Source organism: Pelophylax lessonae, assembly GCF_965119305.1.
Source record: "Pelophylax lessonae genome assembly, chromosome: 8".
Taxonomy (NCBI): domain Eukaryota; kingdom Metazoa; phylum Chordata; class Amphibia; order Anura; family Ranidae; genus Pelophylax; species Pelophylax lessonae.
This window is the reverse complement of record NC_138775.1, coordinates 280,243,912-280,270,764: the sequence shown is the minus strand read 5'-3', so window position 1 is coordinate 280,270,764 and position 26,853 is coordinate 280,243,912. Positions and strand designations below refer to the sequence as shown.

Genomic DNA, 26,853 nt, shown 5'->3' with positions numbered 1-26,853 from the left:
CACACACACACATCATAGGTTGAACTGGATGGACTGATGTCTTTTTTCAACCTCACAAACTATGTATATGTAACATGGGCATCCAACATACTCCTTGAAGTGTCAAACATGAGAGATTGTGATGCATAGGAATATCTTTAGATATATATACAATGGGTACGGAAAGTATTCAGACCCCCTTAAATTTTTCACTCTTTGTTATATTGCAGCCATTTGCTAAAATCATTTAGGTTCATTCTTCTTCCTCATGAATGTACGCATAGCACCCCATACTGACAGAAAAACACAGAATTGTTGACATTGTTGCAGATTTATTAAAAAAGAAAAACTGAAATATCACATGGTCCTAAGTATTCAGACCCTTTGCTCAGTATTTAGTAGAAGCCCCCTTTTGATCTAATACAGCCAGGAGTCTTTTTGGGAAAGATGCAACAAGTCTTTCACACCTGGATTTGGGGATCCTCTGCCATTCCTCCTTGCAGATCCTCTCCAGTTCTGTCAGGTTGGATGGTAAACGTTGGTGGACAGCCATTTTTAGGTCTCTCCAGAGATGCTCAATTGGGTTTAAGTCAGGGCTCTGGCTGGGCCATTCAAGAACAGTCACGGAGTTGTTGTAAAGCCACTCCTTCGTTATTTTAGCTGTGTGCTTAGGGTCATTGTCTTGTTGGAAGGTAAACCTTCGGCGCAGTCTGAGGTCCAGAGCACTCTGGAGAAGGTTTTTGTCCAGGATATCCCTGTACTTGGCCGCATTCATCTTTCCCTCGATTGCAACCAGTCGTCCTGTCCCTGCAGCTGAAAAACACCCCCACAGCATGATGCTGCCACCACCATGCTTCACTGTTGGGACTGTATTGGACAGGTGATGAGCAGTGCCTGGTTTTCTCCACACATACCGCTTAGAATTAAGGCCAAAAAGTTCTATTTTGGTCTCATCAGACCAGAGAATCTTATTTCTCACCATCTTGGAGTCCTTCAGGTGTTTCTTTAGCAAACTCCATGCGGGCTTTCATGTGTCTTACACTGAGGAGAGGCTTCCGTCGGGCCACTCTGCCATAAAGCCCCGACTGGTGGAGGGCTGCAGTGATGGTTGACTTTCTACAACTTTCTCCCATCTCCTGACTGCATCTCTGGAGCTCAGCCACAGTGATCTTTGGGTTCTTCTTTACCTCTCTCACCAAGGCTCTTCTCCCCCCATAGCTCAGTTTGGCCGGACGGCCAGCTCTAGGAAGGGTTCTGGTCGTCCCAAACGTCTTCCATTTGAGGATTATGGAGGCCACTGTGCTCTTAGGAACCTTAAGTGCAGCAGAAATCTTTTTGTAACCTTGGCCACATCTGTGCCTTGCCACAATTCTGTCTCTGAGCTCTTCAGGCAGTTCCTTTGACCTCATGATTCTCATTTGCTCTGACATGCATTGTGATCTGGAAGGTCTTATTTAGACAGGTGTGTGGCTTTCCTAATCAAGTCCAATCAGTATAATCAAACACAGCTGGACTCAAATGAAGGTGTAGAACCATCTCAAGGATGATCAGAAGAAATGGAAAGCACCCGAGTTAAATATATGAGTGTCACAGCAAAGGTTCTGAATACTTAGGACCATGTGATATTTCAGTTTTTCTTTTTTAATAAATCTGCAACAATGTCAACAATTCTGTGTTTTTCTGTCAGTATGGGGTGCTATGTGTACATTCATGAGGAAGAAGAATGAACTTAAATGATTTTAGCAAATGGCTGCAATATAACAAAGAGTGAAAAATTTAAGGGGGTCTGAATACGTTCCGTACCCACCGTATATTTATTATATACATATAGTTTTTTTTTGCAGGGAAGGGTTTATAAGATTTTTTGGGGAGGTGGGGTCTCTTTGCTAACACAGGAAATTTCTCCTTGCTTAAAACATCTATAATATTGCACCAGTGCTGAACATACAAGGAACACAAGGTATGCTTAAACTGATACTAACAGAGAAGTGTTAAAGCGGATTTCCGGCTCCCCCTCAACCCCCCTCCAAAAATTAAAAGTCAGCAGCTACACATACTGAACACACACTGTACACATACTGTAGCTGCTGACTTTTAATATTAGGACACTTACCTGTCCTGGAGTCCAGCGATGTTTCCATCGGCTGTCTGGTGCTGCCGCCGCCATTGCCAGTAAGGGAGCCCGGCAGTGAAGCCTTGCGGCTTCACTGCCGGGCTCCCTTACTGTCAAAAACAGGTACCCGTTCCCCCACCCCGCCTGAAAGGTGCCAAATGTGGCACCGGAGGGGGGGGGGGGAGCAAAAGAGCGGAAATTCCACTTTTGGGTGGAACTCCGCTTTAAGTAGAACTATAGGCAAACACATTTTTTTCCCATTTTTGCAAGGGAGTGTTATAACCCCAGGCAGATTTTTTTTTTTTTTTGCAATCTGCGTCCTATTCAGGAGATTTCCCTTCACTTCCTGTCCCATAGCCAAACAGGAAGTGAGAGGAAATCCCTGCACATTAAGGGAATCCCTTGGGGAGCCCCTAGATCACCAGAACTAGTGTCCCCATTGGACGATTTCCAATGTATCACTTTTCTGCGAACAACCCAAAATTTGGGATTTTCTTTTCAAGCATTCATTTACTTCCTATGCATTTACAGACGCACATCTGAACTAAAGTATATTTTTTTATTGAGTACATGAATGTGTTAGTGGTATTTTAAATTTGCCTACCATTCTGCTTTAATGAAGACAAAATGTGTTTGAAGAACAAGCATTTTAATAAAAAACAAAAAAAAAAAGCTGAAACTTCGAGTTTCTAAACCACAGCCAAGAAACCTTAAGGATTTAGAGAAGATCTGTCAAAAAGAGTCGACCAAAATCCCTCCTGTGATTTGTGCCAACCTGATAACCAACTACAAGAAATGTATTACCTCTGTGCTTGCCAACAAGGGTTTCTCCACCAAGTACAAAGTCATGTTTTACTTGGGGATCAAATACTTATTTTACTCACTCAACTGAAATTCAATTTATATCATTTGTATCATGTGTTTTTTTCTGGATTGTTTTGTTGATATTCTGTCTCCATCATTTAAACTACACCTTTGATAAAAAAAAATTATAGACCCTTCAATTCTTTGTAAGTGGGCAAACCTACAAAATCTGCATGGGATGAAATAATTATTTTCCCCACTGTAAACAAACTCTTGCTCCAAAGCAAAAAAAAAGTATTATAAAAAGTAAAGAGCATTGTGCGTTTCTCCAAAAATGAGATCAAAACTCAAGAAGCCATAAATGCCCAAACCAATTTAACATACTGAAAATATAAATTGTATAAGCCAACTAACACTTAGAAAATGATCAATTTCTTTGATAATTTTCTAGGGGTTAGTTGTCTAATAAAAATGGATTTTTGTAAAATCTTACCGTAAAATCCTTTTCTCTTAGCTCATCGACAGACGTAGTCCTCGGTGATACACCACCTTCGGGTTATGTTACCTCCGCAGGAGCAGGACTAGACAGGAAATTAAAAAGCTCTGGCCACACCCTAGGGGCAGTCCCAGAGGGTATATCCTCTCTCTCTCTCTGCCTCAGCAAATCAGTTATGTGAAAAAGCAGTGCTTAGAGAATTTAACCCAACCCAACTCCAAATTAGAGGGGCGGGGACTACGTCTGTCGATGAGCTAAGAGAAAAGGATTTTACGGTAAGATTTTACAAAAATCCATTTTTCTCTAGCGCTCATCGACAGACGTAGTCCTCGGTGATACACCACCTTCGGGACGTCCCAGAGCAGTATCACAACTGAGGGGTGGGAAAATGGAAATCAAATCCCAATCTAGAAGGCCCAACCGGTGCCAACTAGAAGTTTACAATGCTCATCCTTAATGATGAGACTCAACAAAAACAAATTTTTCAAACAGAAAAAAACCCTCGAGGTAGACCACCGGTCTCCTCAAATTGCGGCCTGCAAAACCTTGCGGCCAAATGAGGCATCCGCCGATGCCGTCACATCAATTTTATAGAATTTAGTAAAGGTATGTACCGACGACCAAGTGGCCGCCTTACATACCTGGACCACTGACGCCTGATGGCGAAAGGCCCAGGAAGTACTGAGCGCTCGAGTGGAGTGCGCCCTAACAGGGAACGGAGGACTCTGACCCTTAATAGAATAAGCCTGTACCACCGTTTGTCTAATCCATTTGGCAATGGTCGCGGCAGATGCAGGCAAACCCTTTCTGGGGCCATCCGTGATCACAAAAAGTGAATCCGTCTTACGGAATGATTCCGTAGCTTTCAGGTATACCCTGATTGCCCGAACCACATCCAAGGAATGCAACGCATGTTCCCGATGATGCTTGGGCTGAGGACACAAGGAAGGTAGTACAATATCTTCATTCAGATGAAAATCTGAAACCACCTTAGGAAGAAAAGATGGCTTAGGATGAAGTACTACCTTATCCCTATGAATCACTAGGTATGGGGACTGGCATGATAATGCAGCCAGTTCTGACACCCTGCGAGCAGAAGTAATAGCCACCAAGAAGACCACCTTCTGGGATAAAGTAAGCAAGGGAATCTCCCTGATGTTTTCAAAGGGAGGTTTCTGTAGAACCGACAAAACCAAATTAAGATCCCAGGGCGGTAAGGGCGCGCGGACTGGAGGAGCCAGGTGCCGCACCCCCTGGATGAAATTCCGCACCAAGGATTTGGTAGCTAAAGGTTTCTGAAAGAAGATTGCTAATGCTGAAACTTGACCCTTGATGGTGCTCAAGGCTAGCTTCTGCTCAACCCCTTGTTGCAAAAAGGCCAATATTCGAGACACCGAATAGGTACGTGGAGGAAATCCTAAAGATTCGCACCACGCAATATAAGTCTTCCATGTGTGATAATAGACTTTGCTGGAAGTCGCTTTCCTTGCTTTAATAAGGGTAGGAATGACAGAAGTAGACAAACCTCTGTCCTTCAGTACTTGGGTCTCAATGGCCAGGCCATTAAAACCAGCGACTGTAAAGCACGAAGGTAAATAGGTCCTTGAGACTACAGACACTCCCTGAGACGAAGTTCCCACGGAACGTCTGCGACTAACCTGTCCAAGTCGGCCAGGCCGGCTTGAAGAGGCCAGCCTAGAATTTCTAGGACCACTGGCGCTGATTGGATCTGAACCAGGCGTCCCTAGAGGTATCTGGCCCCGACCATCCGAGAAAGTCTGGTCGTTTTCTGTTCCCACACATTTATCAGATACCTGATAGTTATCAGGCAAGGTGATCTTTTCTGGTTGAACCTCAGGGACCGAAGTCACCCGACTAGAGGCTACTTGGCCTATCTGGTCAATCAGATCCGATTCCTGTGAGGTATCGGAACTAATCTTAGGAAAAGGTAAAGGAAAAGATCTATACAGGGAACGGTAACTACCGCTACCTGTACTAAAATGTTGGAAGGGAAGAATCGCACCGGTAGTAGTGGTTGATGCTCGATCTAATGTCCTGAATACCGGTAAAAACGTCCCCCCACCCTGAAATTGGGTGGGGGCGCACCTTCAGGCTGTGTACTCCTTTACTTCGGGTTTGGCTGGGTTGGTCCTCTGCTTGTCCGACCAGCCCTTCTTGAACCCTCCTGGAGGAGTCTTGCCTTTCCCGGAAGTACCAGCCGGGCGTCCTTTATGGGCGGTAAAGAAAGGTCCTCGCTTGTTGCGAGGTTCCTTAGCTTTTGCAGCCTGTGGCAAAAAAGTACTCTTGCCCCCGGTGGCATCCTTAATGATTTCATCTAGGTTGGCTCCAAATAGACGATTCCCCTGGAAAGGGAGATTGGTCAAAGTCTTTTTGGAACCTAGGTCAGCTGACCAGCATTTTAACCACAGCACACGTCTGAGGATCACTGCTAACTTAGATGCATGCCCTAACAAGGGAGTAGTGTCCAAGGCTGCGTCACAGATAAACCGTAGCCCTTGTATGATCTGTTCTATCAAATCAGATGTCTCCTGGGGAATATCTTTTCCCCTAAGATCTTGGCGTACCATCTTCGCCCATTCTGTAAGTGTCTGGGAAACTAGACCAATAACAATTACTGGTCTAAATGCTGACCCTATCAGAGAAAAGATAGTGCGGGACTCCGCTTCTATCTTTCGATCCACCGGATCCTTAAAGGACGAAGTGTCCTCCACTGGAATAACCGTGGCTTTATTCAGCCTGGAAATAGGCGGATCCACGACTGGTGGTACCGTCCATTTCTTAATGATGGATTCCTCAAACGGATAGCGTCTAGCAATACGCTTGGAAATAGTAAAGGTACGTTTAGAATGTTCCCATTCTCCTTTAATCTGATTTCCAAAACATTTAGGTACAGGAAAAGCCTTCGCCGTCTTGATGGGCTTATTAGTCCCAAAAGGCCTCTCTGTTTCAGTTGCCTCTGCCGGTAAAGCCTCAAGTTTTAAGGTTTCTTGCACTGCCACAACTAGTGCGTCCACCAATGCTTCTTCCTGAATTATAGCAGGAGAAGAAGCGTCCTCCTCACTGTCTGAGGGGGCTTTACCTGGGATAGCAGCCCTTGCAGAGGAACCTGCAACTGCAGTGACCATCTCTGAATCAGAGTCAGAGGTGTCAGATAGTATAGGGGTAGGCGGGGGTCGCTTCCTTGACCCCCGTCCCTGACAGGCCGCCTCCACCCGAGCCACCATAGACTCCAAAATTGCTGTAAATGACTCTATACTCTGTACACCGGCGGGTCCCGAGGCCCCCTCGAGGGAAACAGGTGGGGGAATCTGTGTGGCAGGGTCCATAATAACTCCAGTTACTTCCTGGATGATATAATTCAAAGTAAAGAAAAAACTTTTTTTTTTTTTTTTTTTGACCCTCAGCGCCACAAAAAACCCCTTAGTGTTACCTGCTAGGGATCCCTATCGATCGAGAGAGAGAGAGATAGACCCCCAGGCTCACCACTTGATGTTCAGAGTTGAACTGCAACAGCTTACAGCGCTGTCTTAGACAAACAGGAAGTCTTTTGGCTGGCTGCCCAGGAAGAAAGGAGGCGGCTCCGCCCCTCTGTACGCCTTCCGGCGCCTCCCCCAAGCTCCACGAGGTGTAGAATCACCTAAAACATGGCCGCCCCCATGCTGGAGACACGAGGCTACGCCAAAATGGCGGCTCGTGCGATCCAGCAAAAAAAATGGCGGCGGCCTGTGCTGACTAGCGGTGTGCTGCAGGCACACAACACTCTCTCTGCATGGGGATATGGCGTGTTTGGCGGTACCGGTCCTGGCGGACCGCATGGCCGTTCGGGAGGCCTGCTATTAGCTGGAGATCTGACTTGGAAGGCAGTCTACATGTCCATGGCTTCTGACTGGTAGGTAGCTTATACTTAACCCATAAGATTCCCAGAATGCCACAGATTACATTTTTTAAAACATGTATACAATAGATTGTTAGCTCCCAATCCAAGCCTCCTGGCTTTTGCACACATAAAATCACACTCAAAGTAGGAGGATTTGTGACATGTTATAGGATAGAAAGAAACTCTTTCTTACCATACAGAGAGGGGCCCGCGTTCACCACAAAACCCGTCAGGGAAAACAGGGGGAACATACTACTCACCATACCGGAACCAGGCGGGCACCAACTCCTGACAGTACCCCTCTCCACCGAGGCGGGAGGGCTGTCGACCGATACAGACGCCGTGACTCATGGTCTTTGGCGTTTCAGCGAGACGTTTAACTCGCGGGTTCAGTCCTTTAATGGGACTTTGTCGCGGCCGACTCAGCGCGGGGCTATGGCCTGCACGCGCTCGTAGGCTGAACTGGGGTGACCACCGGATCTCAACATCCAGCCCGTCGCCCAGTTCAGCTTTCTTGCTTGAAGATCTCACAGGAACACTGGAGAAAAAAAGCTGTCCAAAAATCCTTTTAGAAAAAAATTTCTTGCCAGGACCTAAGATCCCAGCAAGGTATCTAGGTCCTTACTCCTAACTAGACAGAAAATAACTGATTTGCTGAGGCAGAGAGAGAGAGAGGATATACCCTCTGGGACTGCCCCTAGGGTGTGGCCAGAGCTTTTTAATTTCCTGTCTAGTCCTGCTCCTGCGGAGGTAACATAACCCGAAGGTGGTGTATCACCGAGGACTACGTCTGTCGATGAGCGCTAGAGAAAATTTATTTTTACAGTTTGTTGAGTTCTGATCTAATTATTGGAGAAACACTTAAAGCTCTTTCTTTTTATAGTACTTCCAAGTATTTATTACTGTCATTTCAACCTGTTATAATGACCACGGTCATCAAAGTAATGGGGGATTCAAAACTATTAATTATTCCTGGAATTGAGGTGGTGGAGAGATGGACTCAAAAATTAAATGATTGTTATGGTGTGGCTTCTTTTTCTTTTGCTCCATGGATCCCTAATGGAGTTCCTAGGAGAGTTAACTTCTATGGAGAGAAAAGAAGGGAGTGCCAAACCATAGTTATTGACATCCAAAGTGTTTTGGGAGTCATATAAGAATTCCCCTTCATCAGGGCTCAGGGTTATGGTATGGCAGCTCTCTATTGCTTGGTGGAGCTTCAATGGGATTTCCGGGAGAATTTAGAGTGTGAAGAGAAGGAATGGGTGCTCCAAGCCATAGGGACTACCTATAGGGGCATAGGGGCAACCAACGCTCTTTGGGGGTCATAACCAAATCTCCTTTTATTAGGGCTCAATGTTATTGTGCACAAGCAATCTTGATTGGTTTATCTTGGATTCTAGCTCCTTGTAAACAGTAGTTTGAATCTCACTCAGCAGAGTTCTCTGCCAGACAACTTTACAGAGCGAACTTCAAACTAGTATTTAGAAAAATCTAAAATTCCAAATTAACCAACAGTCCAGATTGCTCTTGCACACTACGCCTAAGCCAAGATGAAGGCGTATTTGCGCATGACCCCCAAAAATGGACTGTATGTCAACTTTTATTAGACCATTTCATTGTCAAAAATAGAAATTCTTATCTGGACCAATCCCCTATGGCTTGGTTCTACCATCTTTTCTCTATACAAAATGTCATAGTTGTCACTGAAACAGCAGATAGGGAAATATTCCAAAGGGGGATATAAGTCCAGGTGAAAACCTTTTAAGTGTTCGACTATGTGCCAGGTTGGTGCCCGGGGGCAGACTGGCAACTTTCAACCAAGGGGGCAAGTACAAACCAGAGGCCCATGGTGCAGCGACTCAGCCCCCCTCCCATTCTCCCTCTTCCCTGGCCTCCTCCTGACCCCCATTCCAGGTTGAAGCCCTGCTCCAGGGTACTCACTACTCACCGGATGAATACGGGTTCCCAACCTGGCCAGCAGGGGGCGGTTGGGGGGCGCTGGGACAGCTTGGTTCGGGCAGGCCAGGAGAGGAGAGTTTCATATGGGGCATGGAACTGGCCTCTGAGCAGACACAGTTTGCACCATCCAAGCTGGGTGGGAGGCCTGCGCTCGGTCCTTGTCTTCATCCCGCACTCAGTAGGTCAGTGGCAGAGACTTTTTACTTCTCTTTACCAGGGATCCTTTAGGCATGTCTGTGGCAGAAGCACCGGACATGAAAGCAGCCCAGGGGGGCAATTGCCCCCTGCCCCCTGGCCCAGTGCTCCCCTGTTGGTGCCTCTATGTTCCATGAAACATGCCCCACTCAATAGATTACTTTGACAATAGCCTTGTATAAAGTGATGCAAGGGTAGGGGAACGTTAAAGCCAAATGTTTGGCAAAGCAGTGTTTGCACACCAGACGGGGGGCCCATCCCATCCTACTGGGCTTTTCCTAGACCACACAATACTACAGTTTTATATGTAACTGTGCTGCATGGGACAAAAAAGCTGGATAAGAACAAACAAGTTACTTTATTAGGTATTATTGATTACATTAAAAGGATCAAGTATTAGATGACATCAAGTTAACTTGATTAAAAGTAGGCAGGCATCCAACACTGTGCACATATCAGAAAACGTTAACTGAAGGTTGTTTGGCATCGGTTAATGTAGAAGCACCCTAAATTTAGGCCCTGCTGCCAAGAATATATGTACATTACATAATAGGGTCATCATGGTGACAAACTAGAGCAAAGGACCAGCAAGCATGTTCAGATCTTTAAATAAACAATACCGTGTTTGTTCAAGCTGATCCTCATGTTTAAAGTGTAGCCACTGTACAACCTTTCCAATGCTTTGTTAATATATACATATATATATATTTATGTAAAGTTTTAACATCTACACATATATATAGGGAATATGCCAATTTTTCTCATTATATAAGCAAGGTTTGATCCTAAAAAGGTTTGTCACAACACAAATTGCAGTCCCTATTTATGTGAAATAACCACAATGATCCTGGTAGCCATGATTGCTATACTTTTTGCTATAATGGTCCTTAAAAGTGAACGTGGCATCAGAAAAACATGAAGGAGGTCATTGCTGTCCTCCCCATACCCAAATTTTAGTTACTGGCTGTCATGCCAACCCTCTAAGTTTGATTCTATGGGGTTGCTTTACTAAAGGCAAATAGACGGTTTACTTTTCAAGGGAATTATCCCCAGAGCTTAGTGAATGAGGTGCAGCTCTGCGGATTTCCATCATCCATTAATGCACAAGCAAAAATTATGTTTTTTTTTTCTTCCTTGCATGTGAGTGGATATTTACTGACCCAGAATAAATATGCTGATAAGGGTTTCTGACTTTTCTCTCCCCTTGTTAATGTGCATACTTGACTGCATACTCAAGTGGTTGTAAAGTCAGAAGGTTTTTTTATCTTAATGTATTCTATGCATTACGATAAAAAACCTTCTGTGTGCAGCAGCCCCCCCCCCCCCCCAATGCCTCACTAAGCACCCTCTCGATCCAGCAATGTCAACTGTCTCAGCTGTCCGGAACTCCCCTCCTCATTGGCTAAGACACAGCAGCGGCGCCATAGCAGGCTGGTTGTCCGGATCTCCCGGTGGGACAGGAGACCCAGGCGAGCCGCGGAAGGCGGCGGGGGACGGGACGGGATGTCCCCTCCAGCTCCTTGTAATGACAGCTGAGCAGCTTCTCAGCCACATCGAATGTCATTACAAGATAGACGACTGTCGGCACCGGGGTGATACCTCTAGCTGCAGGCATCACTTCGGTACAGCACTTTCTCGAAATATTGGCAATATCAGTAACCTCCGGGACCGATTCCGATATATCTGGGAAAGTGCATCAAACCCTCTCTAGTGGTACCGTCCCCTCCCCTCCCCTCTAAAACATGCGCAGATCACTCCCATACTTAAAAAGCCCTCACTGGCCCCCACCAACCTGAACACTTGGGAAGCATCTCACTGCTCCCATTCACGTCAAAACTTCTAGAACGTTTAGTCTACAACCGCCTCAGCTCCTACCTCAGAGGAAATAACCTTCTTGATCCCTTACAGTCTGGCTTTCGCTCACAGCACTCCACAGAAACTGCCTTACTAAAAACTCACCAATGATCTACTAACTGCCAAAACCAATGGCCACTACTCCATACTCTTACTACTTGACCTTTCTGGGGCCTTTGACACTGTTGACCACCCGCTCCTTCTTAATAAACTCTGTTCCCTTGGCCTCCAAGATTCTGCTCTATCTTGGTTCTCCTCCTACCTATCGCAGCGCTCCTTCAGTGTTACCCACAACTCTACCTCCTCCTCCCCATTGCCCCTTTCTGTGGGGGTTCCCCAAGACTCTGTTCTTGGACCCCTCCTCTTCTCGATCTACACCACCTCCCTTGGTCACTTGATAACCGCCCATGGTTTCCAATACCATCTATATGCCGATGACACACAAATCTATCTGTCTACTCCTCACCTCACTCCTTCAGTCTCCTCTCGCATTGCTAACTTACTTACTGACATATCAGCATGGATGTCGCACCACTTCCTCAAACTAAATCTCTCTAAAACTGAGCTGGTAATTTTTCCCTCCGCCCGTGCCCCCCTCCATGACTTTTCCATCAAAACTAGTTATGCAACCATCAATCCCTGCCCTCATGCCAGGGTACTAGGTGTAATCCTGGACTCTGACCTGTCCTTTCAGCCCCAAATCCAATCATTGTCAAAAGCTTGTGGACTTCACCTCCGCAACATCTCTAAAATTTGCCCCTTTTTAACAACTAAAACCACCAAGCTACTCATTCACTCCCTTGTTATTTCTCGCCTCGACTTTTGCAACTCCCTTCTCATAGGCCTACCACTTCATAGGCTATCCCCTCTTCAGTCCATCATGAATGCTGCTGCCAGGCTTATCCACCTTACCAACCGCTCAGTGTCTGCCTCCCCTCTCTGCCAATCCCTACACTGGCTCCCGATTGCCCAGCAAATTAAATTCAAAATACTAACCACAACATACAAAGCCATTCACAACTCTGCCCCGAGCTACATCACCAATCTTGTCTCCAAATATCACCCAAACCGTCCTCTCCGCTCCTCTCAAGACCTCCTACTCTCAAGCTCCCTTGTCTCCTCCTCCCATGCTCGTCTCCAGGATTTCTCCAGGGCCTCTCCCAACCTCTGGAATGCTCTACCTCAACCTGCCCGGCTATCTCCTACTCTAGCTGCTTTCAGGAAATCCCTGAAAACTCATCTCTTCAGGGAAGCCTATCACACCTCCAACTAATCTTCCATCAGCTCATTCCCTACTTTTACAACCTCTTGTACCACCTGCCCCACCCCATTAGATTGTAAGCTCTTCTGAGCAGGGCCCTCTTAATCCTCTTGTATTTTATTGTATTGTAACTGTATTGTCTCGCTCTAACATTGTAATGCGCTGTGTAAACTGCTGGCGCTATAGAAATCCTGAATAATATTAATAATAATATCGGCTTTTCCCTAATTCCCTTACTTAAAAATATCCTCTCAGTTTCTGTTTTGGCTATGGGAAAGGAAAGGGGCAGCTCCACAATGGGACACAAATAGCAAATACAAATTGAGAGGGGTTATAACCCTTCCTTACTCTATCCAAAATGGAAATGAAAAGTTGACTTTAGGTTTTAAAGAACCATAGGGGAGGCTGTCGCAGTTGGGAGTGACACGCATTGCTACAAGATCCAAGAGGAGTGAGTGACATCCAGTCAAATAGAACCACTTAAATGAGAATTCTTGGGGTCCTAGAAACAAGTGTTGGGGTCTCAAGAAAAAAAGAGAAAGAGAAAGTTCAGTCTACATTCTATTATGCACCGGTGTTTATTGAAACATACCTGAGTGTGAACCGAAGACACAGAGACCACTTCTACATTGAAGACACCTTTGTGGTTATCCACCCACTTCATCCCCGGGAGAGGGACCTGAGGACATTCAGTAGATTAACATTAGACATTAAAAATAATTCTAGCTCACGAGAGAACTGTACTGCTTTCCTACAAACACGCACTTTTCCAACAAACACTACAGCTGGCAATGCTGAATTATGATTGGCTGATAAAGAAACTTTAAATCTCAATCAACTTATCCAGCTATCTTTTGTAAACTAACAAACTGATAACTGTAATAGAGGCAATTAGGTGACAGGAGGTGTTCAGTACTCATAACACACTTCTCCTTCCAGGGTGACAACGCTTCTACTCCACAGACACAGTATGTATGGTAACACATTTACTTGCTGACCAGGCTTTTGCTGGAACTGTTTACAATTATACTTTTTTTTTTTTTGCAGCAGAGACCCTAGGGAATAAAATGGCAATCGTTGCAATTTTTTATGTCACACTGTATTTGCGCAGCAATTTTTTTTTTTTAAAAGTACACTTTAATGGATTAAAAAAAAAAAAAAAACAAACACAATAAAGTGCCTTAACCACTTGACCTCTGCTCACATTGCTGCTACTGCAGCAATGTGGCTCGTTATCGTCCAGCGACGTAGACCTACGTCGCTGGACTCCTCCCCCTGTAGGCAGCGCTCGCGCGCCGCCGGAGGCGCGCTCCCGCTGTTTTCAGCCACAACGGGAGTCGGGCCAGGGGAGGAGCGGCGGCGATCGCCGCTGCTCTTCCCCAATCGTCGGGGAATCGAGTGTGGAGATCCACCCACTTGTGTAAACAAAGCGGGCGGATCTCCTAAGTGACAGACAGTGACAGATTGCAGGGTTCAGCATAGCTGAACATGCGATCTGTCCCTGTGTCACTCAGTCACCTCCCCCCACACACGTCAGTAAGCACCAGGCATACATTAACCCCTCCCTCTCCAATAAAATTAACCCCTCCCCTGCCAGTGTCATTTTTACAGTAACAGTGCATATTTATAGCACTGATTACTGTAGTAATGTCACTGGTACCCCCAAAAGTGTCAAAAATATCAGTCAAGGGTCTGATCTGTCCGCCGCAATGTCGCAGTCCCGCAAAAAAAAAAAAAAAAATCGCAGATTGCCACCATTACTTGTTAAAAAAAAAAAAAAAACACCAATAATGACAGAAATCTTTCCCTTAGTTAGTAAACGGAATAACTTTTGCGCAAACCAATCAAAATACGCTTATTGCGATTTTTTTTTACCAAACATAGGTAGCAGAAAACAAATTGGCCAAAAATTTAAAAAAATTTTGATTTTTACATTTTTTTGGGGGGGGGGGGGGAATTTCATATAAAAAAATGTGAAAAATATTGTTATTTTTCAAAATTTACGCTCTTTTTTTGTTTATAGCGCAAAAAGTAAAAATCGCACAGGTGATCAAATACCACCAAAAGAAATCTCTGTTTGTGGGAAAAAAAGGACATAAATTTTGTTTGGGTACGGCATCGCACGACCGCGCAATTGTCAGTTAAAGTCGCACAGTGCCGAATCGCAAAAAGTGGCCCAGACGCAAGACAGCAAAATCCTCCGGTGGTAAAGTGGTTAATGGATTAAAAAAAAAACACAATAAAGTGCATTAAAAAGCTATTCATATCCCTTCAATATTTCCACATTTTGTCATGTAACAACCAAAAACATAAATTCATTTTGTTGGGATTTTATGTGATAGACTGACACAAAGTGGCACATAATTGTGAAGTGGAAGGAAAATCATAAATGGTTTACAAAACTTTTTACAAATAAATATGTGAAAAGTGTAACGTGCATTTGTATTCACCCCCCCTTTGTTCTGATACCCCTAACTAAAATCTAGTGTAAACGACACCCCTCGCTGACGAAGTCACGATTGGACAATACGCGTACGGGAGGTGGAGCCGCCTGTCACCCGCTGCCATCCTCATTCTACTGTGGAGCCGGAAGCCGCAGCATGCGTGTCTGCACCGAATGACTAGTACATGCTGAAGTTTTACCATCCTAATGCGAGTGACATTTTATGTGTTATTTTAATAAAAGTATTTATATAGAGAGCACTTGGATCTTGCCCCTATTTTTTATGTCATATGGGTATGGCCAGAGTGTGTACTCTATGAGGAGGTCCTTGGTATCTGGAAGTGGCTGCCCGGATCCTGTTGTGGAAATCCCTTTGCCTTGTTTCCGCCATGTGGATATGTGTATTCAGGCGCTTATTAATCGATTTAAGGCATGGGTGTCCAACCTTTTAGCTTCTCTGGGCCACATTGCGTGTAGAAAAATGTTCTCGGGCCGCATATAAAATATATACTATAGTTAAGGTATATAAGTAATAAAATGCCCCCGCACCCCCCCCCCCCCCCGTACTAATTTAACACAACTAGAGGATGATGAAATGAAATGGAATCAGTATACAGAGGTTTACTTATTCTGAGAGATATTAAAGGAACACTGCAGGAGTCAAACACTGCACATGCTCGCCAACCTCCCCTCCCCTCCGAGGCAGCCTCTGCCTACCGTTAGTTGGAAGCCGCTGTGGCCATGCCCCCAACCCGACTTCCTTCCTCCCTAACAAAAAAAAATTGTCAGGGGGCAGTGGGCCGCATTGCCTGGGGTTCCGGGCCGCATGTGGCCCCTGGGCCACAGGTTGGACATGCCTGATTTAAGGTGAGTGCGGTGTATACCTCACCGGTGGAGGGCTCTTTTGGTTTCCATCTCCTTATGCACCTTTTGGACCTCTTGGGACCCTGTGGACTTTTTACCAATCTTACTACATTTATATTGCGCTGCACTCTATGGTTTATGTCAGATATAGTGAATGCAAGCTCCTGTGTTTAGTAATATTTTAAGGCAGCCATACATGGATCGAAATTCGGCCAGTTCAGCAGGGACAATCAGCATTTCAAGCCATGAATGGGATTCAATTGACTTGTGTACAACCAGCCGTTCAAGTTTTTTCCCAAATGATCAGGCGTGCAGGCTACAGACGACAACACTAATCATTGTGCTTTGACGGCGGAGAGGTCTCCCCGATACATTGGCTCAGCGGGAGCGATTCCTCCATCCACCCTAGAGTGTATGAAATCGGGTCATCAACTTACTGGTTAAACAAAAAAGTAAAAAATGACTAAGGTATGGCCAGCTTTAGATTGTAAGCTCCTTAAGGGCAGGGAATGATGTCAATGCACAATGGTCCCAGATGATGAGCATTGGCTAGAAACGCGTTGGGCAGAGTCTCAGATGTGACGTCACACCACTGCGATCTTGAGTTGTGGAGGCGTTCCTCATGTGAGTGACTCCTATTCTTTATCGTAAACTGCTTTTAAACCTGGATGTTTTGATTAAATGGATTTTATGACACACACTGTCTATTCTGATGACCGCTTGGAGGGAACGAGGTGTGTGCTACATCGCATGACAGGATATTGGAGTTATTAAAGCAGAGTTCTACCCAAAAGTGGAACTTACACTCTTTTGCTCCCCCCCCCCCCTCCAGTGCCACATTTGTATTTGACAGGTACCCTTCCCCACTTCCGAAGACGGCGCCACGGCACCGTCCCTTTGGAAGTTTGGCCCCCTCCTCCTTCCCCTGCCTCCGAGCCAATCCAAATGCCCAGCGCGTTTCACGCATGCACAGTAGGGACCCGCCCGTGAAGCCGCAAGGCTTCACTGCCGGGTTCCCTTACCGGCAATGGCTGCGGCAGCACCCGACAGCCGATGGAAACAGGACAGGTAAGTGTCCTAATAGTAAAAGTCAGCAGCTACAGTATGTGTAGCTGCTGACTTTTAATTTTTGGAGGGGGTGGAGGGGAGGCGGAACTCCGCTTCATTATGATGACAATCGTCTTATTGTTATTTATCTGGTGAGCTCGCATTACATGTGGGGTGAAAGGACTGGAGCACTGAGTTCTGTCTCTTTCATCATTAAATCACGGGTGATCCCCCTACTTGCAGCACGGACTGTTAAGATTTTATCTTTTATGCTTTTCTCCCTATGGGTCATTGCATGTGAGAGACTGAAGTTTGAACGGACAATTTTGCACATACTATTCTGTATACCCACCGGGTAACACATTTTTTTCATGAATTGGAGTGGTGAGTGATTGGTGGTGAGTGATTGACTAAATTTTTAGGGACTTTTTAAAATATGGACTCATAGCCTGTTATTTATATTTTTTGAGCGCTGCATTGTGATTTTTATGTTTCCGACTGAAGAATTTTTGTTATTTCTTAATTGCTAGCAGCTTTATAGTTGAACCTGCGCTGATCTTTAGATTAATTTTTATTGTACAGTATGCAAACACAGCATACATTTCAAACTACTTAAATGTCTGTAATAGGTTAATAAAAATAATATTATACAGAAAATATAAAGACACTACAGCCAGGGATCCTCAAACTACGCCCCTCGAGCTTTTGCGGAACTACACATCTCATGAGGCCTTGTAAAACTCTGACATTCACAGACAATACTAGGCATGATTGGAATTGTAGTTCCTGAACAACTGGAGGGCCGTAGTTTGAAGACCCCTGCATTACACCATCATGCAACATGGTTATATCGGTCACATCTAGCACACATATACATCACCATCCTGCACACACTGACCTCAGGGGAGAGCACAGAATAAGCCTGGGGTGGTTTCTCTAGAGAGACAGGAAGACAGAACTGTCCAGTCTTTAGGCGTCCGTTCTGAAGCATCGGAATCCACTGGGAAAGGCGAGAGAAGAATGAACATTACATCGGAGTGTGCAGAATGCAGATAAAATGTATCCGATACCAAAAACATAACTATCCTCCAAAAAAAACAGTCATACCGTGTAACCCACTGGGGTTTCTAGAGGTGTGTTCTGTTTCTGTTGGCAGCTGACATGGTAGAAGGTAAAGAGCAGATGATGATGGTCGGTTAACGTTGCAGGCAATTTGATCTTTATTTCTTCGTGGAAATCTGGAGACCTGCAACAAACAGAAAAAATAATAATAATAATTATACATATATATATATATATTTATATATATATATATATATATATATATACACACACACACTACCGCTCGGGGTCACTTAGAAATGTCCCTATTTTTGAAAGAAAAGCACTGTTTTTTTTAATGAAGGTAACATTAAACTAATGAGAAATACAGTCTAGACATTGTTAATGTGGTAAATGACTATTCTAGCTGGAAACGGCTGATTTTTAATGGAATAGCTGCATAGGTGTACAGAGGCCCATTTCCAGCAACCATCACTCCTGTGTTCTAATGGTACATTGTGTTAGCTAATTGTGTCAAAAGTCTAATTGATCTTTATAAAAATTCTTATTTCTAACCTCATCAATGTCTTGACTATATTTCCTATTGATTTTGCAACTCATTTGATGAATAAAAGTATGAGTATTTGTGGAAAACATGAAATTGTCTGAGTGACCCCAAACTTTTGAACAGTAGTGTGTGTGTGTGTGTGTATATATATATATATATATATATACATATATACACATATATATATATATATATATATATATATATATATACACACACATACAGTATCTCACAAAATTAGGTACACCCCTCACATTTTTGTAAATATTTTATTCTATCTTTTCATGTGACAACACTGAAGAAATGACACTTTGCTACAATGTAAAGTAGTGAGTGTACAGCTTGTATAACAGTGTAAATTTGCTGTCCCCTCACAATAACTCAACACACAGCCATTAATGTCTAAACCGCTGGCAACAAAAGTGAGTACACCCCTAAGTGTAAATGTCCAAATTGGGGCCAAAGTCTCAATACTTTGTGTGGCCACCATTATTTTCCATCACTGCCTTAACCCTCTTGGGCATGGAGTTCACCAGAGCTTCACAGGTTACAACTGGAGACCTCTTCCACTCCTCCATGACGACATCACGGAGCTGGTGGATGTTAGAGACCTTGCGCTCCTTCTCCTTTCATTTGAGGATGCCCCACAGATGCACAATAGGGTTTAGGTGTGGAGGCATGCTTGGCCAGTATATCACCTTTACCCTCAGCTTCTTGTCAGATGACCTCCAAAACAGAAATGGCTTTACAGGTGGAGGCCACTGAATTTTTTTCCCTAATCCTCTTTTCTGACTGTTTTTCACTAGTTTTGCATTTGGCTAGGGTCAGTGTCACTACTGGTAGCAGGAGGTGATACCTGGACCCTATAGAGGTTGGACAACCAGTCCAACTCCTCCAGGATTGCACATCAATACGTGCTATTGCCGGAAAGGTTTGCTGTGTCTCCCAACCACAGTCTCAAGAGCATGGAGGAGATTCCAGGAGACAGGCAGTTACTCTAGGAAAGCTGGACAGGGCCATAAAAGGTCCTTATCCCATCAGCAGGACCAGTATCTGCTCTTTTGTGCAAGGAGGAACAGGATGAGCGCTGCCAGAGCCCTACAAAATTACCTCCAGCAGGCCACTGGTGTGAATGTCTCTGACCAAACAATCAGAAACAGACTTCAGGATGGTGGTCTGAGGGCCCAAAGTCCTCTAGTGGGCCCTGTGCTCACTGCTTGGCACCGTGGAGCTCGACAGCATTTGCCATTGAACAACAGAATTGGCAGGTCTGCCCCTGGCATTCTGTGCTTTTCACAGATGAGAGCAGGTTCATCCTGAGCACATGTGACAGACGTGAAAAGGTCTGGAGAAGCCGTGAAGAACTTTATGCTGCCTCTACCATTGTAGCATGACAGGTTTGGTGGGTGGGTCAGTGACGGTCTGGGGAGGCATATCCATGGAGGGACGCACAGACCTCTACAGGCCAGACAGTGGCACGCTGACTGCCATTAGGTCCTGGGATGAAATCCTTGGACCCATTGTCAGAGCCTACGCTGATGCAGTGGGTCCTGGGTTCCTCCTGGTGCACGACAATGCCCAGCCTCATGTGGCGAGAGTATGCAGCCAGTTCCTGGAGGATGAAGGAATTGATACCACTGAATGGCCCCCACGCTCACCTGACCTAAATCCAATAGAACACCTCTGGGACATTATGACACCACCAGGTTGCACCTCAGTTTGTTCAGGACACCATCCGTCGTCTCATTAGAAGCATGCCCAGGCATTGTCAGGCCTGCACACAAGCATGTGGGGGCCATACAAAGTTTGAGTTGCTACAATGAAATTTCAGCAAAACGGACTAGCCTGCTGCATAATTTTGTTCACTTTGATTTTCGGGGTGTCTTTGAATTCAGCCCTCCGTAGGGTAATAGTTTTCATTTACATCAAACGATGAGGCATCCTTTCCTTCCTAACACATTACCCAGTCCATACCAGTATAGATCCTAACACATTACCCAGTCCATACCAGTATAGATCCTAACACCTTACCCAGTCCATACCAGTATAGATCCTAACACCTTACCCAGTCCATACCAGTATAGATCCTAACACATTACCCAGTCCATATCAGTATAGATATCGAGCATGAGATTTTTCTCCATTGAGACCTGGGTTTTCAAAGTGTTCCTTTAAATATTTTGAGCAGTATATATATATATATATATATATATATATATATATATATATATATCGTGTTATGAGCAGGGTCTCATTTTCTTTGCAGTACTATTCATATATAAATCCCACCCCACTGTGTTAAAGATGACCTGCATTAAAATGCTTTCCTGGAAGAAAATTCAGTCCATCTCTACAATAGATGCACATGTCACCACATTTTAAATCTTTAAATTTGGGGGGGGGGCAGATTTCCACTTGCAGTGGGTTCTCTTTATTGAAAGATAAAATTACACTCACCAGATAACTGACAAAAGACGCCTGTAGTATAATAAAAGCTTTTGGCGTTTCAATCCAACAAAATGGCCGACCTCCGGAAGTGTGCACAGAACCAACTCCTGCCAACACGTTTCGTCACATAGATGCCCCCTGATGACGTCTGTGACGAAACGCATTGGAAGGAGTTTGTTCTGTGCACGCGTCGTCACGGCTGGAGGTTGGCCATTTTGTTGGATAGAAACACCAAAACGCTTTATTATACTACAGGAGTCTTTTGTCAGTTATCTGGTGAGTGTAATTTTATCTCTCAATAAATTTAATCAAATCTACTACACCGTGAGTCTCTTTTACTGGCTTTTTCCTGATCTATATGTGCCCTATCCTGGATGCTGATGAGTGGCTTGAACATACGAATGATCCGGATTAGAGGTTGCGTGATCCTCTTGAATCATTCAATATGCAATTGACCATTGTGGGAATACTGGTCTATAAATTGTGGTAAGATTCAATGTGTCTACTGGTGACGGTGGAGGATCGTGCTCACATTTTCATATGAGTGTTACACCGGGGCAGGGGCATAACTACAGGGGTTGCAATTGGAATCGGGCCCCATGCTCCAGGGGGCCTTTGTGGCTCCCCTGTACACCTCGACAGGAGGGGCAGCATGTAGAGAAATCACTGTCCTCCTTTTTCCTCCTGTAGCTGCAGGAGGAAAATGGAGGAGATTGCTTCCTCCGTATGCTGCCCTCGCCACTCCTCCTATCCAGTTCACTTGTGTTTTGCGGTCTCTGGGCCCCTGTGTGCTCCCCTGGTCCCCCTCCCCACTCAGCTCCCTTCCCTCTCCTGCTGGCTACTGCAGGGGACGTGTCACAATAGAGAACCAGGAAGTGGTTGGTAAATATGTAATTTACCAGCTCCTTCCTTTTCTGAATGGACAGAGTCATAGTCAGTGACACTGTAAAAAAATAAAATGATAAAAAAATAATACAATTAAAAGCACCAAAAAATAAAAACTACTGACACCAGTGGGTGAACTTCCAGGATCGCAAAGGTCACACTTGTGACCGGGCCCTGGCATTCCACCACTGTGGGGAGGCCCAAGATGGCAGGAAGGGGGCCCACTGCAGAACTTGTGAAAGGGCCACGCCACGAGCGTAAAGGGCCCCAGGATCATTGGGAAGAGCCCCAGGCTTGAAGGGAACGGGTCCGGCCAGGGGTCCGGGGGGCCCTTCATAGTTTCTTGCAATGGGGCCCTGAAGGTTCTAGTTACGCCTCTGCACCGGGGTGGAAGATTCTGGCTCGACTACTCTAGAACTTTTTTCTGCATGTTCAAATGTTCATATGTTAATTTGTTTTAAAGCGCTGCATTTTTTTAATATTGCGTTTTATTCCACCAGTGTTTTTTGGCAGCTGCTGTTTTTTATTTACCCATAGGAACGCGGGTTTAGTGTGTTTTATAAAAAATTTAATATAATCAAAAAAGAAACAAGTCACCTATTGTGGTAGACGACCGCAGTATAGGCTTCTTTTGAAAATTCCGGGCAGCTTGATTTCCCAAAGATAACCTGAAAGAGAAAATGGAAAGGATAATGGGTAATGAAGAACGCTACACAAAACATATTTGTAGTTTCTGATGCCAGAATGGTTAAGATCTCTGAATAACCATTTTATCTCAGTCTCTTGTGCCGGTGTGGCGGTTTCCAGCCCAGACAATGAGAATAAATGTTTATCCTTACCATACATTAAAGGAATATGTGCACTCTTAGTAAAATATGGATAAATCTATCCTCCCTTGCCCTCTACTCTACTAAGTGTTGGCCATATTCCTAGACTGGAGGAACTCAGAAAAAGGCCACATTCAAGTCTATGGGTGCTCACTGCTGACCAAGGCCAGGGCAGAAGATGCTTTTCATCTAGAGGACATAAACAGGGCGTGGAATGTGGAATGTGTGGAATTTTTAGCTCCAAGAAGAACTCCGGGCACAAAAGTAAAATAATTTAAATATATTCCTCAAGTGTAGGGATAGGCACCTTCCCTTCTATTGCTGTCTTACTGCCATTATTGTCATGCTATGTATTTGCAAGTGAATGCCTGCAACACAACATACCTCTTTTATACATGCTGGGTGCACAGGGCATGTATGTTCACATCACCCATCTCTTATTTCATCAATGTCTGAAATCTCCTCATTTGGATGCATATGTCTATAGAAAAGTACACTATATTGTCAAAAGTATTGGGACGCCTGCCTTTATAGGCACATGAACTTTAATGGCATCCCAGTCTTAGGCCTCGTGCACACGACCAGATAATCGTATGAAAAAAATCGCTTTCGAATTGATCGCACGATAATCTAATCGTTAGTACACAGCAATGCCATCTTAAGAGCATTAAAGGGCCCAGGCAATCAGTGTACTGGGGCCCCGCCTACACAATCAACCATGAGAATAAAAATACAAATTATCGATCAGGCGATATTTATTGGTACAGTAGTGCCAAGCTAATCACAGCTTCCAAGTGTGGCGGCTGGGTCCGGTGAACACACACACGGACGGGAGTCAGTTCCCGTGGAGGCAGACAGGCATTCCTGCAGTTGTGGGCTCCCCCTCCACTGCCCAAGTGGCCTGACAGCAGCTCAGGGCAGACAGGCACTTGCCAACTTGGGAATCGGTACTAATGCTTGGCTGGGGCTGTGCCGCTGGGCAGGTGGGGGCCTCCCGGCAACTTCCCAGCATACCCATTCAGTAAAATGGTCCTGGTACACTGCTTTCGACAGCCGATCACAACATTTCGTCCAACAAAATCCGAAGGGACAAACACGAAAAGCTGTTCTGGCTTTGTTTAATTTTTTGCACGCCCAATTTTTCAGTTTTTTATTTGTTAAAAAAGTTTGAAATCTTCAATAAATTTCGTTCCACTTCATGATTGTGTCCCACTTGTTGTTGATTCTTCAAAAAAAAATTACAGTTTTATATCTTTATGTTTGAAGCCTGAAATGTGGCAAAAGGTCGAAAAGTTCAAGGGGGCCGAATACTTTCGCAATGCACTGTACATACACAGGGTTTTTTTTTTCAGCTGGCACTTTGGCTTTGTCCCTCTGCTCCCCACTCACCACTATTAATCAAACACAGAGGTCTGGCTTCCTGTGTTTTCCAAGTGCATGATGGGGACAAAGGAGATGCCAGTGCCTGGGGTGCAGTGTGAATGCCGACAACCCCACTGGATGATCTCCCTGCAAGTGAGAGAGGCGAAGCCATCTACAGTGTGAGGGGAGGTACTAGAGAAGAAGAGGGGTAAAAGTGAGATGTGGATGGGGGATGCAGAACTAAGCAGCTGTAAAAGAAGGCTAAACTCTGCACTCTGTGTGTAGTGCACCCCTGAACTCTGTACTGTATACTTAGCACACCCCTCAACTCTGCACTCTGTGTGCAACCCCACCGAACTCTGCACTCTGTACATAATGCAATCCTGGTATTTGATGCCCCGGTAAGACCTTCCCACTGTTAGTGACATTTTGACCAATTTTGGTTGAGTTCCTGCACCTTTTTTCTGAGAAAAAAAGCCCTGTGTATGTATATGTATATACAGTGGGTACGGAAAGTATTCAGACCCCCTTAAATTTTTCACTCTTTGTTATATTGCAGCCATTTGCTAAAATCATTTAAGTTCATTCTTCTTCCTCATGAATGTACAAATAGCACCCCATACTGACAGAAAAACACAGAATTGTTGACATTGTTGCAGATTTATTAAAAAAGAAAAACTGAAATATCACATGGTCCTAAGTATTCAGACCCTTTGCTCAGTATTTAGAAGAAGCCCCCTTTTGATCTAATACAGCCAGGAGTCTTTTTGGGGAAAGATGCAACAAGTCTTTCACACCTGGATTTGGGGATCCTCTGCCATTCCTCCTTGCAGATCCTCTCCAGTTCTGTCAGGTTGGATGGTAAACGTTGGTGGACAGCCATTTTTAGGTCTCTCCAGAGATGCTCAATTGGGTTTAAGTCAGGGCTCTGGCTGGGCCATTCAAGAACAGTCACGGAGTTGTTGTGAAGCCACTCCTTCGTTATTTTAGCTGTGTGCTTAGGGTCATTGTCTTGTTGGAAGGTAAACCTTCGGCCCAGTCTGAGGTCCAGAGCACTCTGGAGAAGGTTTTTGTCCAGGATATCCCTGTACTTGGCCGCATTCATCTTTCCCACGATTGCAACCAGTCGTCCTGTCCCTGCAGCTGAAAAACACCCCCACAGCATGATGCTGCCACCACCATGCTTCACTGTTGGGACTGTATTGGACAGGTGATGAGCAGTGCCTGGTTTTCTCCACACATACCGCTTAGAATTAAGGCCAAAAAGTTCTATTTTGGTCTCATCAGACCAGAGAATCTTATTTCTCACCATCTTGGAGTCCTTCAGGTGTTTTTTAGCAAACTCCATGCGGGCTTTCATGTGTCTTACACTGAGGAGAGGCTTCCGTCGGGCCACTCTGCCATAAAGCCCCGACTGGTGGAGGGCTGCAGTGATGGTTGACTTTCTACAACTTTCTCCCATCTCCTGACTGCATCTCTGGAGCTCAGCCACAGTGATCTTTGGGTTCTTCTTTACCTCTCTCACCAAGGCTCTTCTCCCCCGATAGCTCAGTTTGGCCGGACGGCCAGCTCTAGGAAGGGTTCTGGTCGTCCCAAACGTCTTCCATTTGAGGATTATGGAGGCCACTGTGCTCTTAGGAACCTTAAGTGCAGCAGAAATCTTTTTGTAACCTTGGCCAGATCTGTGCCTTGCCACAATTCTGTCTCTGAGCTCTTCAGGCAGTTCCTTTGACCTCATGATTCTCATTTGCTCTGACATGCATTGTGATCTGGAAGGTCTTATATAGACAGGTGTGTGGCTTTCCTAATCAAGTCCAATCAGTATAATCAAACACAGCTGGACTCAAATGAAGGTGTAGAACCATCTCAAGGATGATCAGAAGAAATGGAAAGCACCTGAGTTAAATATATGAGTGTCACAGCAAAGGGTCTGAATACTTAGGACCATGTGATATTTCAGTTTTTCTTTACATTCATGAAGAAGAAGAATGAACTTAAATGATTTTAGCAAATATAACAAATCGTGAAAAATCTTTTTTAGGTGAGTAGTTATTTGGATTTCCACAGCCATTTATCTTTAGCTGCGGAGGATTATAGCAGGTAGAGATAATGGAAAGCCCTCAGGTTGCTGAAGAACTACAAATGTCAGTATGAGCAGCCAACAGCTGAGAGGACAAGTCATATCCTCCTATTCCCCACCCTGTGTGGTGCTCTGAAGAGGGGTGGGCTGATTTTTACATCTAGAAACCAGTTTCCTTACCGGCATGGCGTTGCCTGGGTCTTCCCCACTCATGAACTGCACTTTCACCGTTATGTTCCTTGCAGATCCTTGGCGATTGGCAAAATTAAGGCTTTGAGGGTAGACATACAGGAGGTTTCTGCAGGGGGAATAAAGCAGAATGAATAGGATGAGAACGCCACAAGTAACCATTCAACCATCAAACAGCGATTTCCAGGGACAATATTGCACTAATGTTACAATTCTCAGCCTATACTGGTCAAAGCAGTTTCAGACTACAGAATACACCGTTGTGTCTGCCCTTTGATTTCTACTTGGAAACCTTTGAAAAAAGTAAAAACCTGACAGGCGTTCCAGTCCCTCCCCACTGCAACAAAATTAGAAGGCTTTCCCCTTTTAAGCCAGGTGTGTCAGGCATTAAAGTGGAATCCATGTCATTCCCTCAGTCTTGCACATTGGTACCGGCTCCTCTCCTGGATGATGGGGCACTATGCCTCACACTAACACCAATGATGCAGCACTATTCCTCCTCCAACTGACACCAATGATGGGGCACTATTCCTCCCACTG

At 44.9% G+C, this 26,853-nt stretch overlaps 1 protein-coding gene across 5 annotated transcripts in view; it reads right to left on the bottom strand.

Annotated features, from left to right (window-relative positions):
* Nucleotides 1-26,853, bottom strand: part of DOCK7 (dedicator of cytokinesis 7) — a 329,839-nt gene that overhangs the window by 146,737 nt on the left and 156,249 nt on the right. For all 5 annotated transcript variants that reach the window (XM_082265167.1, XM_082265168.1, XM_082265169.1 and 2 more), the window contains exons 15-19: nucleotides 26,305-26,422; nucleotides 22,453-22,523; nucleotides 18,021-18,159; nucleotides 17,812-17,913; nucleotides 13,152-13,238 (exon numbers count right to left, since the gene is read on the bottom strand). In XM_082265167.1, the coding sequence (XP_082121293.1) occupies nucleotides 13,152-13,238; nucleotides 17,812-17,913; nucleotides 18,021-18,159; nucleotides 22,453-22,523; nucleotides 26,305-26,422 (517 nt within the window). The remainder of the gene's footprint in view (nucleotides 1-13,151; nucleotides 13,239-17,811; nucleotides 17,914-18,020; nucleotides 18,160-22,452; nucleotides 22,524-26,304; nucleotides 26,423-26,853) is intronic.